Genomic DNA, 25,675 nt, shown 5'->3' with positions numbered 1-25,675 from the left:
TTCTCGAAAACGGCTCCAACGATTTTGATCAAATTTATACCTAAAAAAGTCATTGATAAGCTCTATCAACTGCCACAAGTCCCATTTTTGTAAAAATTCCAAGAGCTCCACCCCATCTATGCAAAGTTTGATTTTAGATTCCCAATTATCAGGCTTCAGATACAATTTAAAAAAAAAAAAAAATCAAGTGGAAAAGATTGAGCATGAAAATCTCTACAATTAATGTTTAGTAACATTTTCACTTAAAATTTAAAATAAGCTCGAAATTTGAGAAAATGTGATTATTCAATTGCAAACTGTTGGCAACTATTGATTCTATTGAATCATTCACTAAGAAGAGATAGCAGACTTCGTGTGTCTGCAGCGTTATTTTCCTGTCACCAGCTGGCTTGGATCTTAGAATAGTAGACTTGAGATGCGCGTGTACACTAGCGTCAGGTGATCAATTTTCATAACGGCAAGGAAAGTTGTGTGAGTGCGCCACACCAGATTTTTATTTATATAGATTACGCACCTGTTCAGCATTCCAGACCTTCAAGACAGGCATGCCAGCTATGATGGAGTTGGGATCATCTAGAGCGGCACTGTTGACTGTATCGTTGGCCCCAATCACCAGCACCAGATCAGTGGCCGAGAAGTCATCGTTTATCTCCTCCATTTCCAGGGGACGTCATCATAGGGAACTCCTGCCTCCGCTAGTAACACGTTCAGCTGGCCTGGCATTCGACCTACAAACCAAATTCAATTTCAGATTCATTTTTCAGAGAACTCTGTAGAAATCATTATAAAAAAATAAAAAATAAATATATTTGCTTAGAAACGTGGGTTAGAGCACTTAAAACAAAAATTGAGAGCTGGATCAAGACCGAAAATGTTGTAGTCAAACTATTTCAACTCTAGGCATTCATAAATTCTTTATGTTCTTCATGTTTTATTCAAATTATTTCACCCCTTTACTATCTGAAAGTTTTCTATCAACCTAAATTCAATTTATTTAATGTTATCCTGCACTGATTCAAATTAATTATTTCCCGCTTTACTATTGAAAGTTATCTTTCAAACTGAACCCAATTTATATAATGTTATCCTGCACTAATTTCAAACTCTTGATAATTATATCAAAATGAATACTTGTTCAACGAATTATATTTTGTTTACGTTTATGTTTATACTATGAACTACTCCACTATCATGTTTTTTCTTTTTCTTTTTTGAAAGTGTATGCTAATTTTTTGTTTGAAGTGTTTGCTAATTTTTTTTTTGTATCTACAATTACTTTTTTCTGGTTTTCTCAAATTGGAGTGCTTACTGAATGCTCGTTGCTAGCGCACAAACTCTGTTTTGCTTGCAACACCAATATTATATATTTTATTATTATTTAGTTTCAATAAAAGCTTTTGTATTTTTGTTAGTAAATTTCTAATTTATGAAACTGAATTTTGTTTTCCATGTTTTGTGAATTATTTATATGAATTTGGCAATAGATTTGATTTGATTTGATTTGGGTATTCTTTTATGTGAAAACTTCCGCAGTCGACGACGACAGGCATTGTTGTCTGAAGACATTTATTTATTTATTTATTTATTTGGTTACATTCAACAATACACAAATCAAATACATGATTAGAGAAGGATCAACAGGCCTATTCCAAAACTGTTTCCTTTCCAAATTTTGATAGTAGTAAGCCAATGTCTAAAAGATAGGTTATGTTGCTTCACTTTGAATCAAATTACGAGGAATTCATATACAAAAACACAATATTTAAGACATTCATATTGTACAAATTTCAGGTGTGCTAAAACAGTTGATCCAATAACTTTTCGTTATTTGTGTTTATTATCTAAAAATCAAAACATTTCAAATAGGCTTAATCAACATACTGCCATTTGAAAGTATAAACTTGGCCTCCTCCATTAATATCTTAGTTTATTTAGACAAATTGAAATCTACTCAATGTGAGATCCTCAACCTGTCGTGGTCGACGACGACATTTACGCACAAACGAAACCCACTAACGGTGGAACATGGCATGATACATAGACGTCATACAAAAAGCTTCGAGTAAAATGTTTTGAGGTTAGATTTTTTATCTCAGTTTTTTTTGGCTGCTCTATTAAAGGTTAAATTATTTGTAGTTTTCCAGTTGTTTATTTATTGTTATTGGTTGTTTATTTATTGTTACAGAGACTATAAAATAAAATCCGTGAATGATATAAAAGTTCTTGGAGTGGTGATTGACTCTGACCTTTCTTGGAGACCTCACCAAGAATACCTCAAAAACAAACTGAACTCAGCAATTTTCGTACTGAGAAATTTGAAAGCTATATTGGACTCCAGGGCTCTTAGAAGTGTTTATTTTGCACTGTTTCACTCACACCTGACCTACGGCATTATTTTTTGGGGAAATTCAAGTTGCGTAGTTGAGCTGTTCAGAATGCAGAAGTGGGCATTGAGAGTGATGATGGGAGAATCAATTCGAACAAGTTGTCGCCCCCTTTTCAAAAAACTTCAAATTCTCCCATTTCGAAACAATCTGCTTCATTAAGAAAAATCTACATGAATTTAATACAGGCGGAACATTCCATCAATACCCAACAAGATATAGGAACAACCTAAGAGACGACACACACCAGACAACCATGTATGAGCGAGGTGTTAGGAGTTCTGGTATTCGGTTGTATAATTTATTGCCAGCTCATATCAAAGAAATGACTGGTACAAAATTCAGAGATCAATTAAAGAAGGAGCTGCTGTTCGAAAAGGGGTTCAGAGAGAATAGAAAAAAAAATGTATTGACTTTTCATGTACCTATTTATGTTCTAAACTACGAGCGTCGAGATAAGGTTTGGAGAGAAAAAAAATATATTGATTTATCATTTATGTATTTATGTTCTGTATTTTATTGACTTACGACATTGACAAGTCCAAATACCCCTTTTATAGGAGGTCAGTGGATGAAATAATAATAAATAAAATAAATAAATATGTTATTGGTTGTTTATTTCAAGTTTGAAGCCTCTCGCTGCTGAAGAACATACATGATGAATAACACATGTCTATGTGTTACCGTCAGTGGCAACACATACAAAAAGAGTAAAATATTGATGAATCTATCGAATCGATACCTGATCATCGCGACTACTAAGCCTGTATTTGCCTACTAATAAGTATTTGATACTTATTGATATATTCACTGCTTCGACCTACAATAAAGTCCTTCGTTGGCCTCAAATTGCGTTGGAAACAAGAGCAATATAATAACCAACTCACCAGCCACAGGATGAATCCCAAAACGGACGTTTTTTCCTTTAGATTTCAGCAGTGAAACCAGTTCTGCTATTGGATACTGGGCTTTGGCTACACACATTCCATAGCCTGCAAAATATAAATATGAATGTAATCAAATACAAAAAATATAAGTTTTCATTGGTATTATTCATTTAATCAAGCACACACCATGACAATGATTATGAGAGAAAAAAACAGGCTGAGACGAAAAGTGCTATAGAGAGGTCCACGTTATAATAGCAGTATTTAATCAGCATTGGTGTTGCTATCCTTGTCTATCATTCCACAAAACAGATAGCGCTATCCCTTCCCATCTCCTCAACTTTCCCAGATTAATAATTTATTAACAAAACATTCAATCTCAATTATTAAAATTTAATATTCAATCATTACAAAATATATTTCTTGACTAATTAATTATAATTATTTTTCATATTAAACAAGAATGAACAGTTAATATTTCATAAGTTATACAGGTATTAGTCATATTCTGTAGAAGGCAGTGGCAAGGCAGAGAATCTGCAACGCTGATCTCCCATCTTCCTCCAGTGTCATTATTAACTGGACCTAACTACACTCTCCCGAATTATACACCATTAAGAATAGATATTTTTTACATTGAATAATAAACAAATCATATGAATGATAACAATAATATTGATGAAAATGGTATCAGCAGATAAATTATACAGAAAGAAAGATTGACAATATGAGTAAATTTAAAGTGTGATTACCTGGTGTGATAATGATATTCTTGGCATTAGATATCATTTCAACTACATTATCAACATTAACTTCAGTGTGGGTCCCAGTTATTTCCATTGGTTTCCCAGATCCTGTTGAAGATGTACCATAACCTCCAAGGATTACATTGGGTAGTGATCTGTTCATAGCCTGAAACAATAGAAAATGATCAACAGATGGAAATTACTGAGGTATTGCATTTATTCAAATGCTGATGAATTAACATTTATTATCAAACGAAAATCCAAATTAAATTCTGAACGTTTATAGCTAACGAATTCCTTACACTTTTTACGCATTTAAATTGATATTTTTTTCTTACCTTGCACATAATGTAGGAGAGGATAGCACCAGACGAGCCAATGAGAGCTCCAACAATTGTCATCAAATTATTATTCAACATAAAACCTTCGGCACATAATGCCCAGCCTGAATAGCTGTTGAGAACTGTGATCACTACGGGCATATCAGCTCCTGAAATAAAAGATAACATAAATTTAATTTTGAAAAACACACTGTTATTTTTGTAACATCCACATTTATTAAATTTGTTCACAGGACTACAGTTTCATGATGAAACGAGAACAGCTGATTGCAGTCCTGTAAACAAAGCTAATGAATTTGTGGATATGACAAAAATAGATAAAATAGATATCAAAATTCAACCTGGTATGCGGAGCAATCACTCGATCTCTTAAAGGTGGAGCCCGGAAGAACACCTTGATCAAATTTTATAGAACCATGGCGATACCCACTTTGACTTACGGAAGTGAAGCATGGGTGCTGACAAGGAAGCTTGAATCAAGAATACAGTCAGCAGAAATGCGATTCCTTAGACAAGTCAAAGGATGCACAAGAGAGGATCGGATTCGGAATGAAAATATAAGAAGAGAATGTGATGTCCAACCAGTGTTGAGTTTGATAAAAACATATAGAAATAAGTGGTCAGATCATGTCCTTAGAATGCCTGAAGACCGTTTGCCATTGAATGCCCTACTCCACAAGCCAATAGGCAGAAGAAGTATTGGTAGACCGAGGAAGAGATGGGTGCCGGAACAGGCTTCAAAAGCCTAATGCAAGACGATGATGGTGACAAAAATAGAACTGTAATTTTTAATTATTGAGAAATTCCACAATATCAACTCATATTTAACTAATTTATTATTTTTTACAAGATTAGTGCTTATAGTGATATATATTAGTGATTATAGATTATTAGGAGGAAAATGGGGAGCGTGAGAAGAAGAACCGAGAAGAAGAAAGGAAGATGTTAAAAGGAAGTCAGGTAAAAGGGAAAAATAGCAAAAGGGTAAAGAAAAAAGATGGGAAGAAGAAGAAGAGAAGAAGAAGAGGAAGAGGAAGAAGAAGAAGAAGAAGAAGAAGAAGAAGAAGAAGAAGAAGAAGAAGAAGAAGAAGAAGAAGAAGAAGAAAGAAGAAGAAGAAGAAGAGAAAAGAAGAAGAAGAAGAAAGAAGAAGAAGAAGAAGAAAGAAGAAGAAGAAGAAGAAGAAGAAGAAGAAGAAGAAGAAGAGAAGAAGAAGAAGAAGAAGAAGAAGAAGAAGAGAAGAAGAAGAAGAAGAAAGAAGAAGAAGAAGAGAGAAGAAGAAGAAGAAGAAGAAGAAGAAGAAGAAGAAGAAGAAGGAAGAAGAAAGAAGAAGAAGAAGAAGAAGAAGAAGAAGAAAGAAGAAGAAGAAGAAGAAGTAGAAGAAGAAGAAGAAGAAGAAGAAGAAGAAGAAGGAAGAAGACGAAGAAGAAGAAGAAGAGAAGAAGAGAAGAAGAAGAAGAAGAAGAAGAAGAAGAAGAAGAAGAAGAGAGAAGAAGAAGAGAAGAAGAGAAGAAGAAGAGAAGAAGAAGAAGAAGAAGAAGAAGAAGAAGAAGAAGAAGAAGAAGAGAAGAAGAAGAAGAAGAAGAAGAAAAGAAGAAGAAGAAGGAATGGAACAACATGAAGAAGATAAATGAGAAACAACATTAATAGAGTGAAGGAGGATAGAACAAAGAAAAATAGAGAGGGAAAGAGGATGAAAGAAACACGAAAACAAACAAGGAGTTAGAAGAGGAAACAAGAGGTAGAAATGCGAAAAGAGATGAAAATAATCAAACATCAAGGAGAAGAAAAAGTCGAGAAACGAAACAAGAGTTGGGGAGAAACTATGAGACTGAGCAATAAGAAGCAAAAGAGAGGAAGAGAGCTAGAATACATATGAAGTAAAAAGACACAAGACACAGAAGCAGAAGGAGTGGAAGAAAAATATAAAGAAGAAAAGGAAGAGCAACAAGAAGTAGGATATAACAAAAAATAAAATAAAATAAGCGAGAAGACAAAGATGAAGAAATTAGAAGAAGCAATAAGAAAACATTGATTGAAAGGGAAGCATTAATGGAATAATGGCGGTCGAGGGAATTTCACTATAGAAGAACACGTTTGTACCGTAATTATATTTTACTAGCCGTCAGGGGCTCCGCCCCCTGGACCCCCGACTGGATCGACCAAGAGTGAAATCAGCAGGCTCGCTTCGCTCGCCTGCATTTTTCATTTGAGCATTTTTATCATATGTTAATCGGGGGCCAGACTAAACGTCTGGCTTAACGGATATGGCGAGCGAAGCGAGCCTGACGGCTAGTAATGTAATATTCCCAGGATTGAAGTAGCAGTGCCCAATCAATTTTTCCGCGATAAATGCATTTAAATCTTCAACTTGGTGCCAACCTAACAAAGTCAACTCAACTTAATGCCAACCTGACAAAATTATTAATTTAGTTGCTAGTTAACAACTGTTTCGAAGAGGTACTCTATCTAGATTATAGTTCTATAGTAACATATGGAAATTTCAATTATAATTAAGAGATTGGGAGAAGAAGAATATACATGCTAAAAGACGAACTTTAAACCCTTAGAGTTAAAATATTGCCAAAAGATTTCTTAGTGCGCCTCTAAAGGGCCAACTGAACATACCTACCAAATTTGAACGTTTTTGGTCCGGTAGATTTTTAGTACTGCGAGTGAGTGAGTGAGTGAGTGAGTCAGTCAGTGAGTGAGTGCCATTTCGCTTTTATATATATAGATTGTTTATTTATTTACAATGCAAATGACACTAATGTAATAGCATTGAAAGATAAAATAATAAGGTAGTCCTTGTGCTAATTTTCTTCCAAATTTATAGGTGACAAAGTCCATGATAAGGTTAGAATTTCACTTGTACAAATTTTATAATTTTTTTCAGTATTATCAATACTGAATGAATAAATAAATGGATGAATGAATGAACTGTTAAAAAAGTTGTTTGGAATGTAATAAATCATGAATACTAAGTACCGGTTGCACAAAATCCGGTTAAATTTGAATCGTGATTAATTTCACGAGAACCAATGAGAGAAATGACATGTGCATTGCTAAGAATTTGTGGCTTCATACAACAAAAAATATAACAATAATAATAGATTTTCTTTTCGAAAAAGCCTTCGCTCTGATTGGTTCCCGCGAAATTGATCACGATTAAAATATAACCGGCTTTTGAGCAACCGGGCCTATATGTATTGTAACGATCCATTTTCATAAATATAAAAATATTGTCCAATTTTTAAAACAAATTCATTCCAACCCTGCTATCTGCCAACTAACCGATAAGGCAGCTCTAGCCGAGCTCTAAACCTAGCGCCGCAGTGCAGGATGGTTTCTCACAGCTTGGCGTTGTTGTCATTCGAGATGGGTGTCTGGCTTGGAAGTGTTTCGGCCGCATTGCAGTATGACTGTTAACGGTTGCCGGAAGATCAACAGCTGGATTTTTTTCGTTCTTTTTCGTGATAGAGAAATTCTGATTGCAGATTCGTTCTCAGCGACCCCAAGTTTAGCCTAAAGGCTCAGAATGTCAATAATGTTTTTAAATAATTAAAAATCATCATGAAAAGTCATTAATATGGTAGTACACCACGTTTCTGGGTGACTGTTTACTGGTGACTGGAGTTATTATTGACTCACAAAAATCAAAATAATCGTGAGAAAGAAAACTGCTGATGAACGCGAATAAGTCCGCCACTCCATTGTTCTATTGTCTCGGCTGCTTGGCTGAGCCTGGCTGGAGGGATCAAATAACCGACTGGTTTGATCTTTCGTCTGTCCGCTAGGCGGAACTACGCCGACCATTGCTGGGTGGAAAATGTTACTGCGGCCGCTCGCATTCCCACCAACGCTGCTATTATTTGCTGTCTCAGCGCCTAGTCCGATTCAGCCAAGCAACCATCCTGCACTGCGGAGCTAGGTTAAGAGATAAAAGTTGAAAACAACTCCTCTACCTTTTAGGCTCCTTCACCCTTCCTTACACTCCTTTACTGGCAAATAATAAGCAAGACAATGCAAGTGATGAACCGATAGTGACTGAAAAAGACAGTGCGGTTCCAAAGTTTGCAGTAAACGGTGCGGTCCCGAAAGTTGCCGTGTCGAGCCGTATCGTGTCTAGCATCCCGTGTCGTGTCTCGTGCCAGGTATCGTGCCGTAAAGACCACGTTTGGCAAAATATATGTAGTTGGGCTGAGAGAAACGCGTGCACGTAAGCGGATTATTATTGACGGCGGTGAGTAAAATATCACATCATAATCATTATCTGCCAGTTCTAATTACATTTATCCACCTGCTGATATATTATTTTCCATCCGTAATCATCCCATATAATATAAAATTTCCTAATTAAATTTTCTTGTATTTTTAGAATAAATTTAATTCCGATCAACAACCAACTTTTTAAAAAAGGTTTGCAAATTAATTTAGATAAACAATAAAAAATCAGTTGCACATGTTCCCTAAAACAGGGACATAATATTAAAACCGTTACAGTATGAATAATAATGAATGAACTGATGAATGAATGAAAAATTCACCAACCTCCAATAGCAGCAGTGAGTGTGACCCCCAGCCCAGCTGATAGCCCGGAAGCAGCAGCCAGCATGGTTAGACCCGACGCCATACTGGGATCCATGAAGAAGTAGGACATAGCGGCCACATTGGCCAGCACTAGACCACTGTTGATGGCATGTCTGCCTGGTAGTAACAGGGGCGCAGAACTCAGCAGGTTCTGCAGTTTGCCGTAGGCTACCAGGCTACCACTGTTACAAACAAATGAACATGAGATAAAAAAATACCAAAATGTGAACTATTGAATAATGGTAGTAATTAGAGTAACACTGTCAACAGAGACATAAAAAAACGAGCATTATGTAAACTATAAAATGGAAGTAGTTCTTAAGTTGAACAGTGTCATCAGAGATATTGTAGAAGGCCATGTTGATAGCATCTCTGCCTGGTAGCAGAGCTGAGGAGGTTCTAAACTTCCCTGTGGCTACCAAGTTCCCACAGCTGTAGATGAAACAAAATGAGGTACTTGTATTAATATAAAAATATCGGAGCACCGAGCTTCGCCAATACCTACTATTACTTTAGGCCCCACAACTAATTAATGACGTCATAACATGTAGATTGATTCTTCCTAGATCGTAGTAGTTTCTACTAACTTATCAATGTAACTTTTGTTACTGTATCGATTTTTATTGGATGGAATACTATCTAAATTTCAAATTAAAGACACTTGTATTTTAATAAATAGAAATTTTATTGAAATAAAAACACTTTATTCCACAAATGCAATAATTTATCCATATTTTCAGATTGATAGACATAGGCCTACTCGATTCAGTGATAGAGCTAGGCTATTGATAAATTCATCTCAACCAAAAATACTTAATAATAGCCTGTATCAGAGTCGAAGGAGTTCCAACACTTTGCATTTACTTTTTAATTTATTAATTCAAAATTTCTTTCACACACTTTATTCACACTGTTCTTCCACATTTTATTTACACTGTTCTTTCACACTTTAATTAAATTTTCCACTCACACTTTATTTACACTGTTCTTCTACACTTCATGTAAACCGTTGTTTTGTAGAATTGAAGCTCTTTCTTCTTATCGCTCGTATCCATTTTCGTTTCAAAGTATCATCTTTCGAAAAAGTAAAAAAACCGTTTTAAACTTTAAAACCGTACGGAAACTTTTGGAATCTTGTTATAATTCCCGCAACAATTAGGTACACAGCAGTATCCCAATTATTTAAAACCCAAAATTCATTATTACTTTTCACAAACAAATATTAGAAGAATGATAAACAAACCATATTCATTGAAATGGAACACCGTGAAAATTGAATTTGTAATTCCAATTTTGTTGATTACCATATCAGATGTGATAACAAGCATCAGCGCCCTTATTTCGCTTGCTTAGATACCGCCAGTAGATCATCGATGATCTACATGTGATGACGTCATAGTTTATTAGAGATCAGTTGTGGGGCCTGAAGTAATAGTAGGTATTGGCTTCGCTCGTTATTTTTATTTATTGATAAACAGAACACAATTCTCTAAAATGATCGTGTTTATATTTCACAGCTGGCTATACGTCAGCTTATGAAATTCTGGGATGCGATATTTTGATTTTCCAAAGAATCACTAGCTCACTTTTTACTATCCACAGACGACGGAAGTCTCAGCTGTTTCAGCCAAGGATGAATTATCCTTTTGATGTCGTTCAGCGAGTTTCCCAAAGATGAGACCTAGTGCAATCAAATTTTTATATCATAAACCTACTATGTTCCAAATTTCGTGAAAATCGTTAGAGCCGTTTTCGAGATCCGTTGAACATAAATAACCATATATAAATATTCAAGAATTGCTCACTTAATATAATAGGATAAGACGGTTGAAAGCTAATAGTAGAATACACTTCAAACTGTAAGATTTCCTCATGAGGAACTGTTCAGATACAGCAGAATATTAGATAAGAGGAGCTGGCTATTTTAAACAGGACAGTTGAAAGCTGTCTGGTCAATTAACTATCTAGACTACTATAATAATAACCTACTAAATCTCAATAATGGGATCACTACAAATTGTGTGGAATCTTTCAACCTTTCAAGCATTAGAAGGCGCTGAAGTGTTAATGGGTAGCATTAATGTTATTTATAAGAAATTCTTACAACTTAAAACGAATATAACTTCAACAAAACTGAAATATGTATTACATACTACATGATGTATTTAAATTACAGTGAATCGCAGTTATTCACTACAATAATTCAATAAACGAATTACAGAGTAGCAATAATATTAGTATATTATAATGAAATTTCAACTTGTGAAGGAATAAATGAGAAATTTAGGACAGATACACATATATTTATGGATGAATAGAATGAAATTACGGTACCTGAAAGTAACACCTCCAATAACCGTTCCAAGGAACAATGCCGTTTTAACTACATTAGCTGCCGGATCAGTAGCAAACGAGGGATAATCGTGGATGTAAGTTGCCACACAGGTTAGTACAGCTGCCAAACCTACCAGACTGTGAAACAAAAATTAAATCATATTCAGAATAATGAATAAATAAATATTCCCTTCTATAATTTAACGAGCTTAGCAAGTACCAACAGATCACTAGAGCCTAGAGGTCCGGTTGCACAAAATCCTGTCAAATTTTAATCAGGATTAAATGCCACGAGAACCGATCGGAGGAGGCTTTCCGTGAAGAAGTCTTCTATGATTACTTGCTCTCTTGTCATTTAATTGCGATTGAATTCAACAGGCTTTTGAGCAATCGGGGCTGAGACATTTATTTAAGACTAGCAGGAAACCCGTGCTCCGCAATGAGCTATTTTAAAACTTGACAAACTGAAAACTTGACGTAATGAAATCTTGAAGAATTTAAATTATACTCTGTCCAATTTCGCATGAGCTCTGAAGGATTAAGCCGACCCTCGCTCCCCCACGCGCAGGCACACACGCCTGGCCTACCTGCGCCATTGATATACCATTTATACTACGTAGTATACAGGTAGTATACAGGTCCCTTTACTCACACACACAAAAGGAGACTGCGCTTGTGTGTGTGAGTAGTAGGAGGGTCGGCCTAATCCTTCAGAGCTCATGCGAAATTGGACAGAGTATAGGTCTATAACCATCCTCGGTTAATTGAGAATCTATATGCAAAATGTCAAGTTAATCAGTTGAGTAGTTGAGACGTGATGATGCGTCATTCATAGAGTCGACTGGTCTGAGTGTCACTATTTGGAAACACATGCTCTCGACTAGAGTCGAGTCTCTTCTCGACCTGAGTTGCGTGAGTGTGAGTTGAGCCTTACAACACAGTAATAATAGACAGTAGTCGACAGTAATCGGCTTCAAATTTGGAACATAATTTTTGCACCTTATAGCACTCACCATCCCTAGGTTATTGCCGAGCCTAGACGTTGACTGAGAACTCAGCCCGGCCAGTGCTCCAACACAGCACAGTGAGGAAGCCAGAGACGCCATCTGGTGGACTTCCGAGTAACCATTGTGCACGCCATACCCATAGGCGGCTAGAAACACTGCCGCAGGGATACCGTACAGTGAGTTGTATTCTGGGGGATCACCGGGCCTATAAAAACCAACAAATCAATTATTATTACCATCAATCATGAACAAAAGGATTTATTTAAAATACAAATGTGGTATGAAAATAAACTTTAAGGCAGTGAGTTGTATTCTGGGGATCACTGGGTCTATAGAAACAGAAGAAATTGATGATTATCAATCATGATAAATAAATCAATATGAAATGCAAATACACCGTGATTCAAAAAGAATACCACAACTTTGAAAATCTGTATTTAATCAAGGAAACATAATAGAAACTTGGGTTGTAAATCAAAATGAAGAGTATTAAAATAAGTTTTTCCCCACTAGAAAACAAGTTCACAAATGTTCAATGTGACCCCCTCTAGACACTCGAGTGATATCAATATGATACTCGAACTCGTTCCACACCCTCTGCAGTGGAGACAGAGCACTTCATCACTGGCCTCCAAGAAGCCCTGAGCTCACCCCTCCGATTTTTTTCTGTGGGGGTACGTCGAGGAGCTCAAACAAGAGGAACTCAAACAAGAAATAACAGCAGCTATACAAACTGTTACGCCCGATATGCTACTGAGGGTGTGGAACGAGTTCGAGTATCGTATTGATATCACTCGAGTGTCTGGAGGGGGTCACATTGAACATTTGTGAACTTGTTTTCTAGTGGGGAAAAACTTATTTTAATACTCTTCATTTTGATTTATAACCCAAGTTTCTATTATGTTTCCTTGATTAAATACAGATTTTCAAAGTTGTGGTATTCTTTTTGAATCACGGTGTATGGTATGAGAATAAATTTCAAGGCCTGGTTTCTAGGGCAAGGGCACTAATTAAAATCTGATCGATCATTAAACCTGAATATCTAATGTGAATTACACTTCCATCAAATTGATACGTAGGACAAACCTAATTTGTACCCCAAGTGAAATTTTCAATATTTTTTGCAATCGTGATGGAAGTTTTTAGTTTTCTTTTTAGAAATTAATTGATTGGGTAATAAGAATGGGCGTGGCTAATGAGACGGATTATGATGAGAGGTGAGTAGACCTACAGCTTATAATAGCATTTGATAGAATATTATTTACAATGTCGTTCAAGAATCTAACTAGAGTTATGTCACAGTATACATACAGTATGGAAACTTGGCTAGTACCCTGGCGCAAAAATCCGCCATCTTGTTAGGAAGCGCCGCATTGTAATAGTATTGATGGGAGGTTCGGATCACTTTAATAATCCGGATCAATTGATATCGTTCACTGCCACGAGCCAATCAGAAGACCAGGATTGGAACTTCCGAAGGTCACGTGACGTGTCTAGTATTTACGCCATGTAAAAAGCATTGGTTGGATAGGCGTTTGATTGACAGTTTCCATTCTGTACCTATTCTGTGGTTATGTACCAAGTATCTGAGAAGAACAAGCCAACGTACAATGTTGTTATTTCATTATACTTATGGAAGATGTATTTTTATTTCAAGAGTTTTTCCTTCTATTTATTTCTTTGGTCAATATTTGCAGTAGCAGAGGTCCTTAGTTCTATTTGCATAGCTTCCATTGAATAAAATCACTTTGCTTATATGGGCTAGTTGATTCAAATAAAAACAATATCAAAACAAAAATATTTTAAAGCTTTTTAATAAAAGGGCACTAAAATATTTTATATTGCTTCCATTGGATATTTAAAATAATTACTATAGTCATTATACTGACCTTCTGAACATATCCAGCATCCTCTTAGTGACAAGAAATCCTCCAAAGACATTGATGAACGATATGAAAGCGGCAGACGCTGCTAGAGCCTGTAAAAAGAAACATGAATTGTTATTATTATTATTAGAAATTGGTATTTTTAATGTATTGTATACTAAACAATAGTTATCTTTTGTGTATTTTGTGTTTATTTGGACAAAGTTATGCTATACTATTAAACGAGCAATTTCTGTGTATATGTTTGTATTTCACCGGATCTTGAAAACGGCTCTAACGATTCTCACAAAATTCAGAACATAGTAGGTTTTTATATATATGGGTATATATTTATGTTCAACGGATCTCGAAAACAGCTCTAACGATTTTCACGAAATTTGGAACAAAGTAGGTTTATGATATAAAAATTCGTTGCACTAGGTCTCATCCCTGGGAAAACTCGCGGAAGGACATTAAAAGGATAATTATTATTCATCCTTGGATAAACAGCTGATAATAATTATTTCGTCGTCTGTTGATGACGGAAGTGAGTGAGCGAATTCATGTGTGTGGGACTGTGTCAAAATTATGACTCAGCTGTTGAACTTTTGTAATCATTCAATCAGGTACTTAGTGCCGGTTGCAAAAAAGCCGGGTTATTCTCAATCCTGATTAATTCCAGTAGAACCATCTTTTTGAAATGGTCTTCTCTGATTTGGTTCACGTGAAATTAATCAGGATTAAAATTTAACCGGCTTTTGTGCAACCGGGCCTTTGTGAGGAGAATTTTTGCATTCCTCTGGGAATTAATCTCGATTTACTGTGATTATATAGATCATTTGTGTATGAATGCTATTAAAATTTCTTTTTTCGTAATACATTTTTTATGCTTTTGTACTCCAGAGTGAAGCTCGGTCCCCGATATTTGATCGATTAATTGAATTAATCGTTGTTAACTGAAAAGCATTGGTGGGATACCCAGTGCCCCCCATAAAATAAATACTAGACAAAATGAATGTCATCCTTTGAAATATACTGACCTGAACAGTATTGGTGGGATAATAGGTTCCTCCCATAAGCAGCAACCCTCCAACAGCTGTTATCCCAGATACAGCATTGGTGACCGACATTAGGGGAGAGTGGAGAGAAGGAGTGACCCCCCACACTGTGTGATAGCCCACCAGTCCACTCAGTGCCAGGGTCGAAGTCATATTGGTAAACTCCGAACCCGGGCTGATGTAGCCCACGCCTAGCACGCTGCCAATACCTGAGAAAATAGATTATAAATTGAGTAAAAAACTGATAATACTAATGACTATATTCAAAGTTAACATTTTTTAATAATTCATAATTGATTTATTTGATTCAATGATACACTATTTTTTCAAATAATTGGGGGAGAACCAACAGGCACAGCCTAAAACTGTTCTTACCTCGAAATTTGATCGATATACTAGTCCATAAAGTCTGGAAAATCCATAGGAACACTATGGTTCAAGTTTCAAGTTTTTATTGGGCCAGTTGAACATAGAATTTACATATAGCCAAGTCACAATTCACATTAAAGAAAAATACAATAAATTGCACAGATACAATACATACAATAGACAATAATAAATAAAATAAAACAGATCAGTAAAAGCAAATTTACAATTAGATCAGATAATTTAGTCGCCTGTACTTGGGTATCAATAGACAGAAAAGTATTATATTAAATTGACTAGGGTGTTGTGATCAGCAGCAATGAATTCCTCTACTGAGTAAAATTGATTCACAATCAACCAGGATCTAAGTACTTGGAGAAAACGTTTATTCGGCAAGGATCTAACTTGAGTTGGTAGCAAGTTATGGAATTTGTAGCCTATCACAGGGTAGCTCGACTTGGACTTTTTAAGTCTGCATCTTGGTGTATATATATACTCTCACGGTTTCTTGTGAAGTGACTGTGAATGTCATTGCTCTTTGGTAGCCTATCCTGCATCCGATGTATATCCTTCAAACATTGATAGATGACCTCATTAATGACGGATAGAATGCCATTTTTAGAAAGAAGGGGCTTACAGTGATCTAGATAGCCCCCCCAGAAATCACCCGGACCGCTCTCTTCTGAATTAACAGAACTTTAGAAGTGCTAGATGCATGACCCCACAATTTCAAACCATAACTCATCCTCGAATGAAAAAAAGCAAATAGGCCTGTCTGACCACCGAAATTGGCAGTTCAGACATCAGCCTTCTCAGTAGATAGACAATGCTGCTGAGACTGGAGCACACCATGTCTATATGAGGTTCCCAGAGTAACTTGGCATCAAGGGTGAACCCCAATAATCGGACCGGCTGCAAATACTCACTGACATCAGATAGAGAGAACAGTATACTTTGGGTTTTTGCCTCATTCAGAGACAATCTGTTTAGTGAGAACCAATCACGAGCTTCATCACCGCTCATCACATTTGCTTTAGCTTGGGTGACACTCTTATTTGCAGAGAACAAGGAAGTGTCATCCGCATAGAACAGCACATTTCCCGCTAGATAGTAGTGCAAATCATTTATTGCTACAAGAAAGAGTAATGGGCCTAACAATGAGCCCTGTGGCACACCCCGTTTTACCAGAAGAGGAATTGAGCACTGATCATTCCAATGTACAATCTGTTTTCTCTCAGAAAGGTAAGACTCAAACACCCGAATTACACTAATACTGAACGCGTGCACTTGCTGGTGGCGTTCAGTGTGAGCAGCTACAGGCAAGTCACAACGTGTTTCTATGGCTCTTTCCAGATTTTGTTTCTCATCTGCGCCTGCGCGTTTGGTTATGCATGATCTCACGTAAACTTCACGTCTAAATAAAAGGTGCGTACAGATATACGCGCCTCGAACACGCTCTGCACACGCTCCGATCATGAACGTTACGCGAGATGTTACGCAAGGGTTCGCTAGAGGTTCGAAATATGTTCGATGGATGATCGTGCGCTTGTCGTATTGTTGACTTCGCTACAACCTAACCTCACAAATGTGAAACGTTCAATCCAGCTGATCGGGTGACAAAACTAAATTAAATATTCTGACCAGGGTATTGCTGGGTAGCCTAGTACCTAATACATTATGTTTATATGATAATTATTATGTTTATTGCATTTATGATGATGTTTTATTACAAAAAGGTTATGTCTGTCAATGTTTTGACAGATTGGTTAGTTCGCCCTACGAACTTGCCAAGCTCTGTTACATGCTCTGTTCGCGTTCCGCTCTTGCTCTTGCTCCTGCGATCATCTATCGATACTGTTGATCATACAGTCCTTCTGAATAAGTTGGCTATTCTTGGTTTCAGTCACAACTCGTTAGTTTGGTTTAAATCCTATCTATAGGTAGGAAACAATGTGTATCTGTCGGTGACAAAAGTCTACTTGAAAAACGTTATGCATGGAGTACCACAGGTTCAATTTTAGGCCCTCTCCTCTTCACTTTGTATGCTAATGACCTTTCTTCCATTATCAAATTCTCCAGTTTCCATACTTATGCAGACGACCTTCAAATCTATTTAAGCTGTCCCTAACAAAAATTAATGAAACAGTTTGAATAATGAATCAGGATATCAATTCGATAGTGGAATGGACAAAGAAAAATGGCCTTAAGCTTAATCCCATCAAACACAACCCATTATAAATGTATTCTCGTCTTATAACAATATTGACCTTGAATCGATTCACAAAATTAGTGTAGACGGTAATGACATTCCTTACTGTAGCTCAGTTAAAAATTAGGCATATTATGAATAATACACTTGACTGGTCAGAACAAGTGAACAAAACTTGTAAAAAGGTATTCTCAGCCATGCATGCATTGAAGAAAATGCACGATATCTCCCTAGAAACATTAATTATTATTGGTTCAATCTCTCATCTACCCACATTTAATGTATTGTAATTCTGTTCTTACGATATGTAAGTCACTCTGAATGATAAACTACAGCGTTGCCAAAATTATTATCTACGTTTCGTCTACTCTCTCCAACGCCATGATCATATCACCCCAGCCCACATTGCTAGTTCAACATTAAAGCTTCCCGATCAAAGGCTTTTTCGAATAGTCAAGCTTGTTAGAGATATCTTGAAATACGGCAATCCGAACTATTTTAAAGATGATTTCAAATTTGTCTCTGAAGGTAGGAGGATAGATGCTTCACATAACTAGACCGGAGAAAGTACTTTAATGATACCCAATCATCGAACTACTATTTTCACAAAATCCTTCTTAGTCAGTGCCTGTCGTGCATGGAATGCACTTCCTGTTTCTATCAGGTCTATCGAGAGCCGAGCGAGCTTCATCCTGACTTTAAAAAAACATCTTTCGGAACAAATGACTGAAACTGTCCGGCCCTAGAACGATCACATGACAACCATCCCCCACCCATCCCACAAATACAAACCTTAAAACCTGTTATAGAATGAATTTTATATATATATATATATATATTATATTATATATATATAAATTATGTAAACTTAAACTTTATGTGCTGACTACTATTTTTGTCAGTACTGCTTAGTGTCGCTCTCAGCGCACTCATTTTAGTTAGTCTACTTCAGCCACTTGATGTTTAACATGTATTTTTGCAAATAAAATTTATTTTTAAAAACTGAGTTTTAATGAACGTGAACGTGTTTTATATATATATTATATAACTCATGTTATTTTAATTATCCACTGCATACTGCTGTATATTACTGAAAGTTGATTACCCTGATCTACTTTCGTAATACATTTTTTATGCTTTTGTACTCCAGAGTGAAGCTCGGTCCCCGATATTTGATCGATTAATTGAATTAATCGTTGTTAACTGAAAAGCATTGGTGGGATACCCAGTGCCCCCCATAAAATAAATACTAGACAAAATGAATGTCATCCTTTGAAATATACAGACCTGAACAGTATTGGTGGGATAATAAGTTCCTCCCATGAGCAGCAACCCCCCGACAGCTGTTATTCCTGACACAGCGTTGGTGACTGACATTAGTGGGGAGTGGAGAGAGGGGGTGACCCCCCACACTGTGTGATAGCCAACCAGACCACTCAGTGCCAGGGTCGAAGTCATATTGGTGAACTCCGAACCCGGGCTGATGTAACCCACGCCTAGCACGCTGCCAATACCTGAGAAAATAGATTATAAATTGAGTAAAAAACTGATAATATTAATGACTATATTCAAAGTTAACATTTTTTAATAATTCATAATTGATTCCCAAATAATTGGGGGAGAACCAACAGGCACAGCCTAAAACTGTTCTTACCTCGAAATTTGATCGATATACTAGTCCATAAAGTCTGGAAAATCCATAGGAACACTAATACTGAACGCGTGCACTTGCTGGTGGCGTTCAGTGTGAGCAGATACAGGCAAGTCACAACGTGTTTCTATGGCTCTTTCCAGATTTTGTTTCTCATTGCGCGTTTGGTTATGCATGATCTCACGTAAACTTCACGTCTAAATAAAAGGTGCGTACAGATATACGCGCCTCGAACACGCTCTGCACACGCTCCGATCATGAACGTTACGCGAGATGTTACGCAAGGGTTCGCTAGAGGTTCGAAATATGTTCGATGGATGATCGTGCGCTTGTCGTATTGTTGACTTCGCTACAACCTAACCTCACAAATGTGAAACGTTCAATCCAGCTGAACGGGTGACAAAACTGAATAAAATATTCTGACCAGGGTATTGCTGGGTAGCCTAGTACCTAATACATTATGTTTATATGATAAATTTATGATAATTATTATGTTGATGTTCTATTACAAAAAGGTTATGTCTGTCAATGTTTTGACAGACTGGTTAGTTCGCCCTACGAACTTGCCAAGCTCGAGCTCTGTTACACGCTCTGTTCGCGTTCCACTCTTGCGATCATCTATCGATCTGCTCGAGTGACGTTTGATTGCGGAGCAGAGCGTAAGCCTGTACGCACCTTAACGTGATCATACCCTTGTATTACGTCTAGCAGTTGTTGCTACGTCAATTTTTATTGACAGTAGTCTCTCATGCTGTGCCGTTCCTGCACTCTCACCCAGCCAAAACAGTAATAATAGACAGTAATCGGCTTGAGTTAACAAAAATCGGCTTGAAATTTGATACATAAACTACCTATACCATGGGATATCTTCTTATGCTATCTTTTCTTTATAGTATCACCATAAAATGATACAGTATCAACACAATATGATACAGTATCAACACGATATGATACAACATCACCACACATGATACAGTATCAACACAACAACCTATACATGATACTGTATATGATAAAGTGGCCTCTCAATTTGATATACAGCACCATAATTTGATGCAAAACTTCCAAACTTTAAATGAATTCTACAAAACCATGTGATATCTCCTTATGATACATTTTCTATATGCTATTAATATCAGATAATTTGAATCTTTCAAGCCAAAACTCACCAACAGAATAGACCATCACATCCTTCAAAGTTCGGTTGAACGGGTTGATCTCAGTGGCCGGGATTTTCACATCCTTAGAAACGTGGTCGGCAGACGCTGCAGGGGTAGAAGGGGTGGGGGCTGATAGATTCACAGAAGGGGGTGGAGGAGGCCACATGAGGTTACCCTCGTGTAGAACTATGCTACCCCTTACCACTTCATCTTCCAGGTTAATGTTAAAATGGTTGTCACTGCCTGGAAAATGATAAATAAATCATGGTGTGAAGAAAAATATTTTAAATATGAATAAGATTTGTTTTAAAAACCTAGCCTTGATGGATCTAAATTTGAAATGTTTTATGAATTAGAAAAGAGATCGTTTCGAGATATAGAATGAGGTGTCATCCTAAACTTTGTAGTTGACTGCATAAAGTAGCTCCAGTACCAATTAAATAATAAGGATAAGGGTAACCGTCCACTGGAACCGTATTCAACCGATCCGTTTGGCCGTTGGATCGGACGAATCTGCCGGCCGTTAATTCGGCCGAATATGGTCGTCCATTGGAACCGTTTACGTCAGTCTAGTTCAGTAATTGGCTGGTTGCCAATTATTGAATTAACTACTATCATAGAGAAACAATAGCATAAGTAGATATCCCATGGTATAGGGCATTTAGGTCGCAACTTTTACTGTTATCTGAAGCTGATAGTCCACGTATTTCTTTTCCGTGAAGCTTTACAACGCTGGTAGTCTCTCATATTGTGCCGTTCATACACTCTTACCCGGACAAAACAGTAGAAATCGACAATAATCGACAGTAATCGGCTTGAAATAACAGTAAAAGTTGCGACATAAACGCCCTATACCATGGGATATCTACTTATGCTATTGTTTCTCTATGCTACTATCAGTCAACAAAATTTTTCATAAACAATGATTATATTGAGATTTTGAAAATTGAATAAACAAATATCCACTAAATTAGTTATTCATTACAATAATCTTACCTTCCAATCCTATTCGTTCAGCAATCTTTTTCCACAGATTCCTTTGAACAACACGATGATAATATCTTTTGTCTCGCATATCCCACAATGGAACATGCTCTTGAACCAAACTTATCAACTTTTCATTGTCCATAGTTACAACTTAATGAAACAGATTAACTTCAAAAAGCAAAAACAAACAAGACTGTGAAACAATTTTAGGTTAGGAGCACTTTGTTGTTTCAGCTCGACTAGTCAGTTCGGCCGGATAGAGCCGGAAAATCCCATTCAATTCGGATCGAAAAATTGATCGGCCGGAGCCGGCCGTATGAACCTGTTGCAATGGACCAGCATCTATTCCTTTCTTTGTTGGGGGATCGTTCGGACGATTTCGGTAGTTTTCGGCCGATGCTAGTTCGGACGAAAACGGTTGTTGTTCATGCTCCAGCCGCTACCGCCGCCTACTGGCGATTTCATGTATCATCATTTGTGCTTGTGTGCTTGCTTTTATTAATAAAGTCAGTGTCAATCGAGAGCTCGAGTCGTGTGTACAGTGTTATTATTTATTTAACCTCTCTATTATTAGAGTAATTAGTTTTACAGTCCACGGTGTGAGTGATTACGACTCGCATCTTAACGTATGTTTGATTAGTGTTCATCATCACGTTATTCAGTTGTAGTGGACGGCCCACCGAAGCGTCTCAAAAATAGATAGACTTTGACTTTCACTGGCCAAGTTCGGTTCAGTGACATGTTATCACAGAATAGGTACAGAATGGAAACTTGTAATCAAACTCAAACCAATCTAACCAATGCTTTTTACATGACGCAAATACTAGAATAAATAAATATATTTATTGTCACAGAATGTTTACACATTATAGACAACGTCATGTTTGGTAACTCTAGTAAATACAAGGCAAACATGAGCCTGCAACAACAAGCACACAAAGTCACTCTAAATAAGGTGACACGTCACGTGACCTTGGGAAGTTCCAATCCTGGTCTTCTGATTGGCTCGTAGCAGTGAACGATATCAATTGATCCGGATCATTAAACTGATCCGAACCTACCATCAATACTATTACAATGCGGCACTTCCTAACAAGATGGCGGATTTTTGCGCCAGGGTACTAGCCAAGTTTCCATACTGTATGTATACTGTGATGTTATGTCCCGTGGCCTCTTTGATTGAACATTTTCAGATTATGATTTTTGAAAATAGCACAGTTTACCAATAGAGAGCAGGAACTTGGATATGTTGTTAGCATATAGCGTTGAACTCTGGGTGGGTAGCCTGGATGACAGATCTGTGAGACCTATGTGAACCACGTCTTTGTGAGTGTAAACCTGGCCTGGTCTAGTGGTCTCTATGTTACCTCCGGTTTCAGCAGCTAGATCAACCACCACACTGCCTGGTTTCATGCTTTCTACGTGCTCCTACAAGATCAAAACAATACAAATTATTAACAAGTATCCAAGGTTTGTGTGCGTATACATCTATTTAATAAGAGAGAGTAGGGTTGTGTTTGTTCGCATCAAAACATGTCAAATTGTGGATTGCATACCGGAAAAACGGGAATGATTTAGAACTCCAAATTTTGCACATAGATTCTAAAAATATCAATCTCGAGCACCTCGAAGCCCAAATTTCAATTTTCCTTCTAGATTTTTCAGAATTAATGTATAAATTTCATTCATGGGACATGAAGTTTCATGTGGCATACATTGTTCATTGTTGTAATATGTGTTTGTTTATAACGATGTTACAAGACATTCAATTTAGAGGTCAGTCGTGGTCTAGCGGTAGAGTACTAGACTTTGAAGCGAATGTTTCTCGGTTCAAGTCCCGGTTCCATCCAATTTTTTTGTACTTGATTTTTTCCCTTGAAACATATTATTATAAATTATTTTTTGATGGAAGTTGTTTTCATTATGATTGAACTTAGATTTCATCAAATAATTATTTAATGTAAAATTTTCATCAAATTCAATTATTCAATGTAAAGTTTTAATGTTGCAACCAGTACAAATGAAATGGAAATAACATATGCTGTATCAATGGAATTCATAAGAAAAACATGAATAGATCACAATAAAATTAGTAATAATTTGTATTCTTCAGTTATAATGTTTCGAAAACGAATATTTATTTATTTCTTACAAAAACTAGGAAGACTACAGGCATTAAGCCCAAAACAGTCTTCAATTTAGTACTGTAGGTTTTTTGTTAGGTACCGGTATTTGGGAAACAAATGGCTACCTGATTCAAATTAAGTAGGATCTAATCGATACTAGAATTGATGTATTGAAAAAAATTAATATGATACTGTTAGGTTTTCAAGTATTATATCTTCTTTAGTTATCTATCTATTAGATAATAATGAAAAGAATTGGCTTTATGCATTACTTATTATACACATACGGGATAGAAAATACATAAATGACGCATCATCTTAAAAATGTGCATATAAATTATCATTTTTACCAAGGATGATTATAGGCCTATTTGAATTCAAGAATTCAGTAACTCAAGTTTTTAATTAGGCCCTTGCGCAGCACGGGTTACCTGCTAGTATGTTTATATAGAAGTAGAGTGAAGAGTTCATAATTATTATATAAATATAGTAAAGTTCACATAGAATATGAATGTCTATGTTCAGACTCACTCAAATCTTATTTGATGGGTAGATAGATTTCTTGCCATTTCGACTGAACTTGAATTCAAATTCATTCTTTTCCATAAATGGAAAATTTCACAACATTAACTAAACTCAATCAACTTTTAAACTCTTTAAACTGAAATGATAGATGCAGTATTGAAAAAGATAGCAGCTGTACCAGATTTACAATGCATCTACATTTACAGAAGCAGTTTCATTGATTATTAACATAGTTAAATTGATCAGAAAAGTGTCTTATTGAACTTGGAATTCTAATTTGAAAGATGACATCCAACAAATTTAGTAAAGAATTATATATAGATAAATGGTACATTGTTCAAGTATTAAATAAATTCAACTTTGATAAGAGAGAATCTTCTGTGAAACACAATTAGAGGAGTGAATGTCAATCACTGTGATTTTAGCGATTTCGAATTTATTTATTTATCATTCACAATCAACTTAAGGACAAAGAAACAGACTACAGTCCAAAACCTCTTTTCATCCCAATTTCATAAAATAAATTGGCCAAATAAAGGTTATGTGCGACTTTTCAATTCTTGAATGAGCAGTAACTAAACATTTTGAGATCTTTTTAATTTGGAATGTGTTCAAGAGATTGTTAATTCATTTTTCTACAACCTATTTATAATGATTATATAGGCTACATTACTAGCCGTCAGGCTCGCTTCGCTCACCATATCCGTCTAGCAAGGGGGCTCCGCCCCCTGGACCCCCGACTAGATCTCAAAAAAGAGATCAGCGGGCTCGTTTCGCTTGCCTGCATTTTTCATTTGAGCATGCTTTATTCCATCAGAAAGTCAAAGTACTGAGAAAACGCAGAAAAACTGAGAAAAACGTTGATTTTGGGCGTATATTTGATGAAATATTCAAGTCATCTCATCACAAAATTTTTATACCCTAGCTGTACCAAATTTGAACATTTTCTGTCTATTACTTGATGAAAGAACTGAGAAAACGCAGAAAAAATTTTTGAGCGTATCTTTGGCGTTATTTCAAATTCCTTCTAACACAACATTATTACACCCTAGCTGAGCTTCTGTACTGAATTTGAACATTTTCTGTTCATTTGTTCTCGATAAAGCTGAGAAAACGCTAAAAAACGCTGGGAAAACGCAGATTTTGGGCGTATCTTTGGAAATTTTTCCAAATCCGTTCTTAGTGCGCCTCCAAAGGGCCAACTAAACATACCTACCAAATTTGAACGTTTTTGGTCCGGTAGATTTTTAGTTCTGCGAGTGAGTGAGTGAGTGAATCAGTCAGTCAGTGAGTGAGTGCCATTTCGCTTTTATATATAAATAGATAGATAATACATTATCATGATATAAAAACCTGTGTGGAAACACATTCTCAATGTGATATTTACACTCTATAAATCAGCTACAAACCACTACAAAAACTTGATTATATTCATGGATTT

At 36.3% G+C, this 25,675-nt stretch overlaps 1 protein-coding gene across 1 annotated transcript in view; it reads right to left on the bottom strand.

Moving 5' to 3' along the window:
• LOC111052355 (NAD(P) transhydrogenase, mitochondrial) overlaps positions 1–25,675 on the bottom strand; it is a 42,741-nt gene that overhangs the window by 5,503 nt on the left and 11,563 nt on the right. Inside the window, 13 exon segments of the mRNA XM_039439576.1 lie at positions 515–664; positions 667–728; positions 3,272–3,376; positions 4,024–4,183; positions 4,356–4,507; positions 8,908–9,128; positions 11,281–11,474; positions 11,477–11,591; positions 12,280–12,492; positions 14,177–14,265; positions 19,073–19,299; positions 20,606–20,839; positions 22,807–23,011. Coding sequence (XP_039295510.1) covers positions 515–664; positions 667–728; positions 3,272–3,376; positions 4,024–4,183; positions 4,356–4,507; positions 8,908–9,128; positions 11,281–11,474; positions 11,477–11,591; positions 12,280–12,492; positions 14,177–14,265; positions 19,073–19,299; positions 20,606–20,839; positions 22,807–23,011 — 2,127 coding nt within the window.

The sequence above is a fragment of the Nilaparvata lugens genome, chromosome 13, assembly GCF_014356525.2.
Source record: "Nilaparvata lugens isolate BPH chromosome 13, ASM1435652v1, whole genome shotgun sequence".
NCBI lineage: Eukaryota > Metazoa > Arthropoda > Insecta > Hemiptera > Delphacidae > Nilaparvata > Nilaparvata lugens.
The sequence above is the reverse complement of the archived record's forward strand: the minus strand, read 5'-3'. Positions and strand labels throughout refer to the sequence as shown.